We start from the raw sequence: 14,609 nt of genomic DNA, 5'->3' as shown, positions 1-14,609 counted from the left end.
ATAGAGATCCACAAACTGGATGCCAATATAGAACTGGTTCTATATTGGAGCAGTTGTTTAGAATCATAAATCCCTACAGTGCAGAAGGCGGCCATTTGGCCCATCAAGCCTGCACTGACTGAAAGAGCATCTAACCCAGGCCCACCCCACACCCTATCCCCAAAACCCCACCCATTTACCCCACTAATCCCCCTTTGGACACTTATGGGGCAATTGAGCATGGCCAGTCCATCTAACCTGCACATCTTCGGACTGGGAGGAAACCCATGCAGGCACGCAGAATGCACAAACTTCAACGCAAGGAATTGAACCTGGGTTCCACAGGCACCAGTGTTAACCACTGCGCCATCTTGCCACCCAGATTGACCTTGGAGTGAGTGGGATATAGATTTACTAAGAATGATACCTGGACTACAACCAAGAGGAGGGATTAAACAATGTAGCAATTTAGATGGTTAAGGGGTAGCTCGATTGGTGTTTTCAAAATTCTGTTACAGAATAAAAGGGAACTACTACCAGCCCTGTTCTCTTCTCTACTTCTTGACGAAAATGTTTTTAACCCAGAATGTGTGCACCATTTGAACAACCAGCAGCAAGCTTTTCATAGGTTTAAATCAATAGATTGTTTATTCACACGCTCACCCTGAAATCTAACATTACAGTGTGCACTCAGTCTCACACACCAACACACTCTAGGAAAGAGAATTGTGCACTTTTACAGGTTACAAACAAAAGGAATAGTTCATAATTCCATGTGATTGTCCTGGTTTGTAAAACATGCATTGCAGGCAGGATGGAAAAGACATCTTCACTCCTAAACTGTAGGCAAGGTCAGCAGCCGGAGTCACATGCCTCAGTGATTTTCAGGACTCTCTTGAAGAGATAGAGATTTACCAGGTTTCAAAAGTAGACTTGTTACCTGGTTAATTTTCCCTATTAGACCTAAAAAGGAATGGGCTTGGAGACTTTGTTGTTAGTTTGGTGCTTAACGCATAGATTTTACTGTCCTTTCTGCTATGTCTTCTGCAGATTTAAGGCTTAAAGATTAAAAAGGGATAACAACATGGCTGCCCTACCATGTGGTTTCTCAAAGTTCCCTTTTCCAAACTTTAGTCTTCGGTGGGGGCAGTCACTGTCTTTGAGACCCATTCAATTCAGGAATATCTTTGGATGCCTCTTTGTATTGACATTTGGAGTTTCACCCCAAACTAACGTATTATTTTGTCCTTATGAGACAACGTGGCAGATTTTGAATTTACAGATCAGGTCGGATGACTTTCATGTTCATTGTTTTGCAGCACCTAAGTTATGAATTTGACATGCCTTTACTGGGCATGACGATATTAAGGGGAATAGATTAGGAGAAAGTTACAAAAAAAACATTTCTGCTAGGTGGGCATAGTCTAAAAATGAAGAGTCAAACCTCTTTGGGGTGAAATTGGGAAAAACTTCTTCAGCAAAAAGGTTGTAAAAGTTTGGATCTTTCCTGCAACTGGTAATTGATGCGAGATCAATTGTTAATTTTAAAACTCATTTTTATTAATGTAACGTATTAAGAGATATGGGGAACATATGTTGCAGAGAAGCCATGGTGTGCCTCAATGAACTGAACAAGCTCATGGGGTTAAAAATCTTAAGACCATTCCAATTGAGTTGGAAGTATGCTACATCTGCTGAATCTAGCAGAAATGTGCTCAATGCCAACTATTAAGCATGTATGCCATTCCTAGAGTATATTTCAGTCCTGTTAGTAGAACATTGATGTGTTTTTACAATGCAAGATACTTTTGATTCTGCATAAGTTGACTTACCCTGCACTGTCCCCCAGCTCTTCAAGGCTATTGGTCACACTTCTCAACTTAAAAAAAAAGCTGTAGAAATCAAACCGTGGTAAACCAAAGACAGTGTCACCATCCCAACTCACAATGGCAACTGTAGCAGACATCCTGTCTGCATTAAAATTGTTGTAAGAAATTGCAATTTTCTATTGCTTCCCTGATTGGGGCAGCACAGTGGGTGGCACAGCTCTAGGAATCTGGATTCAATTCCTGGCTTGGGTCACTGTGTGGAGTTTGCACGTTCTTCCTGTGTCTGCGTGGGTTTCCTCAGAGTGCTCTGGTTTCCTCTGACAGCCCAAAGATGTGCGAGTTAGGTGTATTGGCTATGCTAAATTGTCCCTTAGTGTCCTGGGATGCACAGGATAGAGGGATTAGTGGGGTAAATATGTAGGATTAGAGATAGGGACTGGGTGGGATTGTTGACAGTGCAGACTCGATGGGCCAAATGGCCTCCTCCTGCACTGTAGGGTTTTTATGAATTTTTGCATCAACACAACTGATGCTATATAAAAATGGGTAGAATCACTAGGGCAAAAATACCGTGAGCAATATTTGGGGTAAATCATCATTTTGACCCACGATAGTTCAGGCTGAAGAGTTGCAATGTTGCTGTAGATTCTCCAACTAAAACACGTGCAATTTCACTGAATTTGGCCCTTAGTTATCATAAACCAGTGACCCCCCCAAACAGGTCAAACTGATATATAAAACACATGTAAAAGTTCTAGAAATCTTTGAAATGGAGATCGAATTTAGAGAGTTTACTTGTGGCCCCAATAGCCATGACTTAGGAATTGTGAAGTGATGTGATTTTCAGTTGAAGCAGAGTTTAAAAAAAACATTTGTGATGCCTCTGGAAACAGGCGTTGGTGCACAAAAGCTTAAACTTAATGGGTGGGATTTTCCAGCCTTGCTTGCCCTAAAAGCAGAAAGTCCCACCCACTTCAGGTCAACAGACCTTTCCATGGTCTGCCCAAATGTAGGTTGCTATTTGTGTAGACTACATAAATTTGGCCATGTTGAAATTAAGGATATCTGGAGTATTTTACTATGCCAACTTATTCCCAAGTAACCAATAAAGTAGTCCACTCATTTTTCCTAAAAATATCTGAATATGAGTCACAAATTCGGTTATAAAGATGTTTCAAATATAGAAATACAAGACAAAACCTGATAAATTTCACTTCCATGTAAATCAGGTAGATGAGTTAAGTACTTTCTTGCAAACTTGAGAATGTTACTGGCTTGGTGGCTGCAGCCTGTCCGGACACCCTATATCTGATTTTCAAAAGGCCATAAACCCCAACATGTACAATTAAAGACATGTCTTAATATTGCCTAGCTTCACGGTAGCTCAAAAATAGTGCCACTCAGCACTGCTCCTATGTTGGCACTTCAACTTATGTTGCCATTGATGGTCCAAATCCTCCCATGAGACTGATGAAAAATAGGGCTTAAAATCTTCATGATAATCAAATTTCCCTTTAAGGATGCAGGGAGAAGGAAATTTTAATTGGTTTCTCTTTTCCTTTCTGCCACCCTCCCCCAAGCCATTAAATATAGTGACTTGTTTTTGAGCCATACTGTCTACATGAATGTATTTTTTGGAGTTTAGAAAAAACAAAAGGTGACCTTAATGAAACATGCAAGATTTTGAGAAGGGCCATGATCATATTGAATGACTGAGCAGGTTTGAGGGGTTGTACAGTCTACGCTACTGGCATTTGATGCCTATGAAAAGGCATTTATACTTTACAACAGAACATAGAACATAGAACATAGAACATTACAGCGCAGAAGAGAGGGAGAAACTGAAAACTCAAGTGTAGCACTTGTTAATTTATATGTGCATATATAACCATAAATTTAATTCACAGCAGATCAACAAAATCACTAAATTAACTTCTAATATGCATATTGTTGATTAGTTTGCCTTTCGTGTACACCTGTTAAAAAGCACAGCTAAGTTTTAAAAATTACAAAAGGTTTATTGTGTTTATATATCCCTGCTCTACCATATGCATAGAATGCAGTTTTTAAACAAAGGAAAATACAGAAGCAAATGTCTATAGGAATTCTGAAGTGCACACACATATCAGAGCTTCAAGGAGTGTAAGAAATCTATGCCATATATATGAAAGTTAGCTCTCAGCTCTTGAAGACCACAACAGCATTTATTTACCATATGATGGATTATACTATAAAACGTAAATATTCTGTTCTCATTATGATATGAAATGGTTGCTGCACAGTTGTTCCAAAATTGTGGGCATGGTTGCTATGCACTTGCAGAATAAGCTGGATAATCAATGGTACTTTGACCACCGTGCGTGTGTGTGTTAGGTAGAAGTGAAGAAAACATGCACTTCGGATAACAACAGCTCTTTTAGAGTTTAAAGACGACATTGCTTTGCAGAGATATTAACAACTTTAACTCTCTTCCATTGGAACCAAATGACATGCATACTCTGAATTAATACCCTTACTGCCAATGACATTTCAGGGCCAGGCTGTATATTAGCTATTATCGCAACACAAAAGTATACACAATTTGTGCTTAAGCAGCTATCAATAAACTTTTATACATACTACGGAATACAATTACATACTACTGTATAAATCAGGCATTGCATTCTCAAAACACTTCCCAAATTTCAGTACGGCATTCACTGTAAACTAACAGGAGTTGCACATCAGAATTTGCACAAGTGCTTTTTATATACAAGCCTCAGCACTTCAGTGGAAAAAGATTGCTTGGAAAACAGTTGTATTAGGATTATCAGTCGAAATTATTTTTAGACCCCTTTTAAAGTGATGGTGTTAAAATAGGGCTTATGATCCTTGGCTCTCAAGTTCAGAGGCAGGCGTATCTGGTTCTTCATCGTTGTAAATATTCTCAGCCTGAAAGATAAAAGTCTCAATCAAACCATGACACATTTTGAAATTTATGCAATTTGCCCATAATATCGAGACCATACATCCAGGAATATGTTTACATACTATGACTCACATTTTGCTTTCTCAGCAGTCAATGAAAATTTAAGGAAAGTGACCAAGACAATCATTATTGGGACTAAAATTCTCGGATAACAAGACTAACACTCACCATCTGCCAAACTTGCATAATATTGTCTTCTGATACAGAACAGATTACCCATGGTTCATTTGGATTCCAGGAGAAATCAGAAATCTTTGCAGTGTGTCCCCCGTGAATAAACTACCAGAAAAAAAAACAAGGTTTTTAGAATGGCAAACAGGTACACATATAGAACGACATTTTTTTGGATTGCAACATCATTCTTAGATAGTGGTTGCAAAGATAACATGTTAATATCATGCACACAAACCTAGTTAGAACACTTCATTTCTGCTTACCTCTAATTAAAGCAAATTTCTAGTGCTACATTAATAAAGATTCTACCCTTTGGATGAGCTGTTAGTAGTTCAGGTGCATGATAAAAGATCCTACGGCACTATTTGAAGAGAAGGAATGATTCTCCCAGTGTTGTTGTCAATATTTATTGCAAAACCAATATCTTGATAAATGGATTGACTGCTCAATCATCATACAACTGCCTGTGGTATACTGCCATGTACCATCCATATGATAGACAAGATATTAATGCCAGCAAAAGGCACAGTGAATCTTTATTTGAATTATACAGAGAAAAAAATAATATAGTGGAAAGAGCAAAAGACAATAGTGAAAGATTGATTCCAATGGTTGGCAAATTTATAATGAGGCAAATACTCTATTCTAACTTCATTCTTCTATTAATCTAATGTATTTTCCTGAGAAAATTATTAAAACACAATGGCTACTGCGGTAAAGATGTCATATAAAAGGGAATTGGATAAATGTTTAAAAGTGAAGGACATGAAAGGAGGAGAAGGGAGGGGAGGAAAGATAGGAAGAGGATAGTAAGTTAAATTATATAGCACCAATTAAGGAGGTAACATAGGTATGAGTGGCCCCCTTCAATGCATACAATCTAGCTCTACCAGTCTAACATTGAAACAGTAATTGACTCCGAACTTGGGCAGCTCAAACTGTATAAATGTATAGCAAAAGTGCCAAAAGGCAAAGTGTGGTCACTTAGGGATCAAAAAGTCTTATGGAGGTTGAGGCCATGGCTGAGGTACTAAATGATACTCAACATCAATTTGCAACAGTCTTCACTAAAGAATAGAATGCTTTCAATATCACAGTAAAGGCAGAGGTAGTAAAGAATAAGTTAAAAATAGGTGAAAGGTACTTAAAAAGGTTGGCAGGATTCAAAGTAGCAAAGTCACCCAATCCAGGTGAGAAGCATCCTAGATTTCTGATGGAAATAAGGGTGCAAGTTAAGGATGCTCTGGCCACAATTTTCCTCAGATATGACAGTGGTGCCAGAGGATTGCAAATGTTGCACTTTTCCAAACAAAAGGGAAAAAAGATGACAATTACAGACCAATCAGCTCAATGTCAGTGTTGAGACATCAAGAGACAAAATTAATTGGCCCTGCATTAATAGATGAAAGCCAACACATTTGTTAAAAGCAAACTTCAGTAACCTGAAGTTCTTTAATGAAGTATGGTGAAGGCAAGTGAGGGTAGTGCAGTTGACGTAATGCTTGTGAACCTTCAAAATACATTTGATAAAGGGCCACAAAACAGACTTGTTAGCAAAACTGAAGGCCATGGGACTAAAGGAATATGGCTGGATGTGAAATTGTCTGAGGGACAGAAAGCAACGAGTGGTGAACCATTGTTTTTCTAAATAGCATGATTTAAAGCAGTTGCAAGAACATACAGACCTGGCAAGTATACGGACATAAACCTTTGAAGGCAGCAGGACAAGTTGAAAAGGTGAGTTATAAAAGCATTTGAGATCCTTGGCTTTATAAAGAGACAAAGGGTATGAAAGCAAGAATGTGAAATCATATAAAGCAAAAGTTAGGCCCTAGCTGCAGTATTGTGGCCAATTCTGGGCACCACATTTTACAAAGGTTGTCAAAGCTTCAGCAAAGATGCAGAGGAGATTTATTAGAATGATATCAGGAATGAAAGACTTCAATTATGAAACACTGTGGTTATTGTTCTTATAGCAAAGAAAGTTAAAGGGAGATTTGATAGGTGTTCAAAATCACAAAGGGTTTTGATAAAGCAAAAATGGGGAAAATCTACTGCTAAAGGATAGGTAACTCAAAATTGGCAAAACAGCCAAAAGGCAGTAAAGCTTTTTACCCTGCTAGTTATGATAATCTGGAATGCACTACCTTTAGTAACTTTCAAAAGAGTGTGATATATATTTGAAACTAAATAAGTTGCTGCTTTTCTGGTCTACAGGGAAAGAGTTGGGAATAATTGGATAGTTCTACCAGGGAGACAGCACATCGTGTTGTATCATTCTTGGATTCTAGCAAGTATTGATATAACAATTTAGTGGTTACAGACAAATCTGTTTACAACACGTTGAAAAGAACAAAAGAAATAGGAAGTTAAAACTTTTAATATCTCACAAATACACATTTAAAACTGCTTAAAAATTCAAAGTTATAGTCTACATTATAAGGAAATCAGATTGCTTTATGAAATCACTTCTGTCACAAGATTAGTTGAGAACAGAGAGAAATGATCTTGAAGTTATTCATTGGCAAAGTCAAGAAGCATTTTATCACACTTGAGCGTCGTAGAGTAGAAATTTGGAATCCTTTCCCTCAAACACTGGAAGCAGGGTCAATTGCAGCTTTCACACAGATTGATAGATTGTTGGGTAAGGATATCAGGTATGTGGAGCAGAAACAAGGAAATGGATGTAAAGATCCAAATTAGTGTTGGAACTAGAATAGCTTACTTCTGTTGCGAGTTGCTATAACTTAAACAGAAACCTACCAGTAGTTCTGGGGGTCCATCCTCTGCATCTTCGGCTGATTGTTCCTCACCAATTTTACTACAGAAACAAAGAAGTAGAAAAATGTATCAATTCAAATACTCCTGAAATTTCTCTTGCACATCGACTTCATTAACCTGCCTCAGAGAACAAAGTCTAAGAACAATGTTACCAAAATGATAGAGCTGGAGGAAATGCAAAAAATACTTGCAAAAATGATAGCAGAACAGAGAGGGTATAATGATCAGGCAATACAGGCTGTGGCTCTTAAGCAGAGGTATTTAAAATTGAAGGATTGACAAGGCAAACATGGAGAAAATGTTTCCACCAATGGAAAGTTCAAAACTAAGGGTCATAAATATAGTCATTTGTAAATTCAATAAAAAAAGTTTAGAAGCATGTGGAACCTACTATCAAATAGAGTGATTGAGGTGAATAGCATAGATGCGTTCAAGGGAAAGCTAAATAAATACATGCAAAGATAGATAATAGAGAGATATACTGATTTGTTCAGTTGAAGGTGGAAGGAGTTTCATGTTGTAGTGGGGCAAAACCCAGGGAGTGTGGGCTGCAGCAGGAGAAGAATGTATGGAAAGGGTTAAACAGACAGCACTGTAGTATCCACACTCACTGCAGGCAGACAGGACAAAATACAAATAACAGTATCTCAGATGGCACTAAAACAGACACACCCCAGATGGTATAGCTCCAAGTTTACAATAACCATATGAGAATTGATATCACTTATCAAGGCTCCAAAAGGTCTAGAGCAGGGGTCTCCAAACTCCAGTCCGCAGCCAGTGGGGCGAGACGGAATTCCCGCTGCCGACTCACGATCTGGACGCGGGGACAGAAGCCACAGGCCGGACAGTTGCTGCCGCTTCGCGCGGTGTCTGATAGACCCATGGGAATCCCCGCCCTCTTTACCAGCCTATTGTCCAATCAGAGCTGCCGTCATGTGACTGACAGTTCATTAAATGAATCAGCAATTGAGACATCTGTTATCCAATTGCCACTCTGTAATCCAATTGCCACTCTGTATTGACTGAGTGACAGCTGCTTTATCCAATCCGTAAGCTCCATCTGTCTGAAATGAGCGAGAACAATGACAATGATGGCGGCAATTCAGATCAATTCAGTTATGGAAGGAAAAAAGAAAAGTGGACAGAGAGTGCTGCCTGTTTAAATGAAGAATGAGGTGTAAAGTACTTCTTTGTACAAGCAGGTGATAAAGCCTTGTGTGTCATATGCAACGAAACTGTTGCAGTTTTGAAGGAGTACAATGTACGTCGGCACTATGAGACCAAACATGAACCAAGTTATTCCCAATTCACAGGAACACAGCGTTCGGAAAAATTTGAATCAATGCAACGCAGGTTGCTTTCCCAACAAGCTTTTTTTACGCAGAAGATAACTGAAGATGAAGCTTTAACCAGGGCCAGTTACAAATTAGCTTATATGTTGGCTAAAAGAGGAAAGCCATTCACTGATGGGGATCTCATCAAAGAGTTTATAATGGAAGCAGTGGAAGAGTTATGCCCAGAAAAAGCAAATCTGTTCAAAATCATCAGTCTTGCGCCAAATATTGTTGCTCGTAGAATTGAGGATATTGGAAGCAATATATTTCATCAAATTGCAGACAAAGCAAGAAATTTTCAGTTGTATTCTCTCGCACTTGATGAATCGACTGATGTGTGTGACACATCACAACTCCGAGTATTCACCCATGGCGTCGACAGTGAATTTAATATGACACAAGAATTAGCATCAGTGCATAGCATGCACAGCACAGTAACTGGAGAAGACATCTTCAAAGAATTGCAAAAAACTGTGTTAGAATATAACCTGGAGTGAAATAAACTGCAATGCCTGACAATTGATGGAGGAAAGAACATATATGGGGTGAAGAAAGGTTTGGTTGCACAAATCACAAAAGCTTCTGAGGTTGGTGGATTCTCAAAGCCCATGTTTCTGCATTGCATTATCCATCAACAAGCATTGTGCGGAAACTATGTGGATATGTCTTGCGTTCTGAAACCTGTTGTTTCAACAGTGAATTTAATTCGATCTCACGGGCTTAATCATCGCCAGTTTCGTGATTTTCTGAAAGAAACTGATTCTGAGTTCGGTGACTTGCCTCATTATACAGCAGTTCGATGGCTTAGTTGTGGAAAGGTTCTATCACGGTTCTTTCAACTTGATTCCTTTCTCACAGAGAAGAATCGACCCGAACCACTTTTATCAAACACTGACTGGCTTTGGAAATTGGCATTTTATGCAGACGTGACAGGCCATATGAATCAATTGAATCTGAAGTTGCAAGGTGAAACAAATTTGATTTGTGATCTATTCGTGCATGTCAAGGCATTCAGGGCAAAACTGATGCTATTTCAAGGACAGCTGAAAGTTCATAACTTGGTTCATTTTCCATGTTGTGAAAAATTTCATGAAGAAAGTGAAGCAGAATTTCCTTCTTCATTTGCAACAGAAATCATTAAGGACTTGCAAAAACAATTTCAGGAACGATTTTCTGATCTTGATGGAAACACAGATGAAATAAAGCTGTTTCAAAATCCATTTGGCTGCAATGTTGAAACACTCCCAAGTCAGTTTCAAATGGAAATTATTGATCTCCAATCAGATGACATGCTGAAAGACAAGTATAAAGAAGGAAATCTCATCCAATTTTATAAATCTTTGCAGCCTGAGCAGTTTCCAAATTTGAAGCGATTCGCTTGTGGATTTGTATCAGTTTTTGGTACAACGTACCTGCGTGAACAAACATTTTCAAAAATGAAGTATGTCAAGTCCAAATATCGAGCAAATTTATCTGATGAGCATTTGAGGTCCATTCTAATCATTGGCTCCTCAAGCTTGAAACCTCAGTTCAGAAATATTTTGAAATTAAAAAAGCAGTTCCATCATTCCCATTAATCTTGTGCAAAACTTCATGATTTGTTGTAAGCACGGCATTGTTTCTTCGTAATTGTCACATTTCTCTTTTGTTCTGAATCATATCATGCTGATTACAAAGATGATCCAAATAAAACTTATTCATTCATTTAAATTTTATTCATTCATTTATAAAACTAATTTTTTTTCTTTGGCCCCCCGAAAATGTGTAAAATATACGATGTGGCCCTTGTACTGAAAAGTTTGGAGACCCCTGGTCTAGAGGAACCATTGTGCCTCTGAAAACTTAATCAAATATCCAGGAGATGGGATAATTAACAACCCATTGAAATCAGTTTGACAAACACAATGCTTTGATATTGTAAACACGTAGACAGATGTCCAGAAAATGATTAAAACTAAAGTACACAAGATGACGGAACCGTATAATGTAATCAAAAACAACTGTAACCAATTCAAAGTAACAATATGACGACCTGATGTAAATGTAACACTTTGTAATTTTTAGTATAAGGGTATAAGAATCTGTAAGAACCAATGCTCAGTAGAGTAGCTCGGAAGCAAACTGTAGTTATAGCCACAAGTTCTGCTTTCCCTCGTGCATGTTGAATAAAGCCATTTTTGTTTTGGAAGGTTCAGTTTGTTCATTCCCTCCTACAACGTGAAGCATCAACCTTGGCATGGGTTAATTGGGCCAAACAGCCTGTTTCTGCACTGCAAATTCTAATTTTAGATTTGAGAGTACCACACAGCACAGGTATACCACCTTCCATTGTACATCAGTTAAATGTCAAATAGAACTTATGAAAAGAATGTCATGAAATTAGCTCTTCAATGTCAAATCATATTAATCCATGATATATAATCAATCACATCAACATTAACATATCTTAAGTGCTTCTGAAGGACAAAGTAATTACATTTGTGATTGAATCCTGAGCCAAAATAAACACACAATTTAATTATTTTGTAATCTGATAAATCTGTACTATATCGTTCCACTCAAGTGAGAAACACCACAGAAAATATTTATAACTATTAATGCAATTTATCCAAAGTATGCTCAAGAGAATTCCAACCAATAAGTCACACAGCTCAGCAATTTCAATCAGCACTAAATAGGTAGTCAATAGCAGTCACCATCACATATTTCTAAATAAAAAGTTAACACATGTTAAACAGATTATCAAAGAAAGCCACAAATAAAGTTTTATTTTGCAAAAAAGCTGAGTTATTCACTAAAGTTAGTCTTTGGACACATACAAGCTGGTAAAGGTCATTCAGCCCTTCCAGCTTGTTCCACCATTCAATTACATCATTGCTGATCTGTATCTCAACTTCACCTATCCACAAAAATCTAGCAATCTCACTTAAAATTCCAAGTGGCCTAGACAGCATTTAGCATTTTCTTTGTGGGGGGGGGGGGGGGGGGGGCAGGGGGCAGATACTGAGATTTTCTCTGCCTTTTGTTTAAAGGAGTGCTTCCTTACATTATCACAATCAATCTAGCCTTAATTTTAAGGCTAAGCCCTCATTGTGGAATCAACCAGAGAAAAGAGTCTCTGTCTACACTATCAAATCATTTAATCCTTTTACACACCTGCATTATGTGATCTCCTAATCTTCTAAATCCAAGGGAATATCAAGTCTGATTAATGCAATCTTAATTTAACCCTTTTTGTCCCAGCTTCATTCTGGTGAATTATCACTACATCCCTTCCAAGGCAAAAATATACTTTGAGATCCGGTGCAGAGCTGAATGCAATCCCCCAGATGGGTCTGTACAGCTGGAATTTAACTTCCACCCCATTCTTATTCCAGCCCTCAAAGGAATGGCCAATATTCCATTGGCCTTATTAATTTTTTTTATGCTTGTCCACTAGCCCTTATTATTTTCTGTACTCGGACTACTGAATTTCTCTGGAAAAGAAATACAAAGAATTTCTCCCCACCTCAAATCCCAAACATTGAGGCGACGATCTGTACCACTGGAAGCAAGGATTGTTTCATTGTGAGGAGACCACTGCACCTACAAAAATAAATCAAATATTTCAGCATCACATTTTTGGCAGGGTTTGGAAGAGGCGGGGTGGGGAGAAGACAGAATTGCGAAAAGCTATTAGCACTGTTTTATATACAGTGTCAGTACATAATCTGAAAGTAGCAAAACATTTAGCGGCTCCTTTTTAGGTTACAAATAGTTTATGAGCTCATCTTGCAATTAGTGACAAAACTAGTCTAATGAAAAATTGGAACTACAATGGGGCCTCCATAATTTGCAATAATCCCACAGGTGGATGATGGAATTGGTAAAGAGACTTTCAAAATTCTTGCTGAACATATATGACACAGCAATTGCCCAAGTACAAGAACTGAAAGAATGTCAATAATTTATGTACTTGGGTCGATCGACGTCAGATAGAAAGAGATTCTCGCAGGCCACTGTAGTCCACAGTGAAGATTTCATATGTATTTTAGTAGCAACCTACTGCAGAACCTATGTACAGGCACGTCAATATTAATTTCACGTAACCCATCACATCATAATGTGGAGATGCTGGCGTTGGATGGGGTAGGCACAGTAAGAAGTCTCACAACACCAGGTTAAAGTCCAACAGGTTTATTTGGTAGCACAAGCTTTCGGAGTGCTGCTCCTTCATCAGGTGAGTGAAGAGTTGGGTTCACAAACAGGGCATATATAGGCACAGAGTCTTAACAGGTTAATTAAGTCTTTACAGGTGCAGACAATGCGAGTGGAGAGAGGGTCAAGTACAGGTTAAATCATAGAAACCCTACAGTGCCATTCAGCCCATCGAGTCTGCACGGACAACAATCCCACCTAGGTCTTTCCCCCCACATATTTACCCCCTTAATCCCTCTAACCTACGCATCCTGGGACACTAATGGACAATGCACCTAACCAGCATGTCTTTTGGACTGTGGGAGGAAACCAGAGCACCCGGAGGAAACTCCACACAGACAGTGACCTAAGTCAGGAATCAAACTCAGGTCCCTGGAGCTGTGAGGCAGCAGTGTCACCACGCCTATTCTAATTCTCAATGTGATTGGATGAGTTTTCACACATTTTTGTTGCATATATTGTTATAATATGCTTAAATAATCCAGTCAAATAATTTTATGGTGGTTGGGGAGGTAAAACAAAGCACCTTAATTTCACTCTTGACTCAAAGGATTGCTCCCAGTCACATTTAATAGGATTACACAGAGAGGAGAGTATTGGAGCCATGCAGACTCCTTTTTCCATTAATTCCTTCCATTATCAGCACTTCACCATCTACTCTAACCAGTGGATTTACAAACTACACCGATGCTATAATCTGGTGCATTATGGTAGTTTTGAGAGTTTGTAGAGTATTCCCCATGTTGGACTTAAAATATTGACTTTGAAGGCGGCTATTGAAAACTGAATTTGGTCATTGCAGGCTTGGAGGGCCGAAGGACCTGTTCCTGTGCTGTAATTTTCTTTGTTCTATAAGCAAAAATTCCAAAGGGAAAATTTTAAAAACTGGGATGGAGACATAGATAAGTTAATTTTCTTGCTACCGATATCCTAGTTATATTTGAAGAACTGCTTCACAATGTAATTGGAAAAGGTTTCACACCAGGATTTTATGCATATAGAGATCTTTTGTTTACCATTATCACATGAGTAATTGCACTTCAAATTATTTATTTCTTAATGAAGGACACGGGCTCCACTATTCTGTCATAAAATGCATCAACCTACAGACTGCCAAAAGCTTAAAGGCCTGTCCCCAGCTACAATTTAGATCAGAGCACAAACATTTGGTAATGGGATTTGGAATTGCATTTTCAATTTTAATGCACAATGTAGCACATTATGCAGGCATTAGCAGAATTAAGAATAATAATGCCAGCATGATTGGATAACTTGGGTGTTCACATCACATTTAATATATTCCTTTTATGCATAAAAGCTAGGCATTGCCCTTGGCCCAGCACC

General features: G+C 38.4%; 1 protein-coding gene across 5 annotated transcripts in view; it reads right to left on the bottom strand.

Moving 5' to 3' along the window:
- Positions 1-605: 605 nt before the first annotated feature.
- The window catches only part of LOC144506370 (histone-binding protein RBBP7), a 37,836-nt gene continuing 23,832 nt past the window's right edge, over positions 606-14,609 (bottom strand). For 4 of the 5 annotated variants that reach the window (XM_078232389.1, XM_078232387.1, XM_078232390.1 and 1 more), the window contains exons 9-12: positions 12,577-12,653; positions 7,714-7,771; positions 4,945-5,055; positions 3,645-4,739 (exon numbers count right to left, since the gene is read on the bottom strand). In XM_078232389.1, the coding sequence (XP_078088515.1) occupies positions 4,671-4,739; positions 4,945-5,055; positions 7,714-7,771; positions 12,577-12,653 (315 nt within the window). In that variant the 3' untranslated portion in view covers positions 3,645-4,670. Of the gene's footprint in view, positions 4,740-4,944; positions 5,056-7,713; positions 7,772-12,576; positions 12,654-14,609 lie in introns of all 5 variants that reach the window. The other variant, XM_078232386.1, reaches the window with a different exon arrangement.

Source organism: Mustelus asterias, chromosome 17 (genome assembly GCF_964213995.1).
Source record: "Mustelus asterias chromosome 17, sMusAst1.hap1.1, whole genome shotgun sequence".
In the NCBI taxonomy this organism is placed as follows: domain Eukaryota; kingdom Metazoa; phylum Chordata; class Chondrichthyes; order Carcharhiniformes; family Triakidae; genus Mustelus; species Mustelus asterias.
This window is presented reverse-complemented; position numbering and strand designations above follow the sequence as displayed.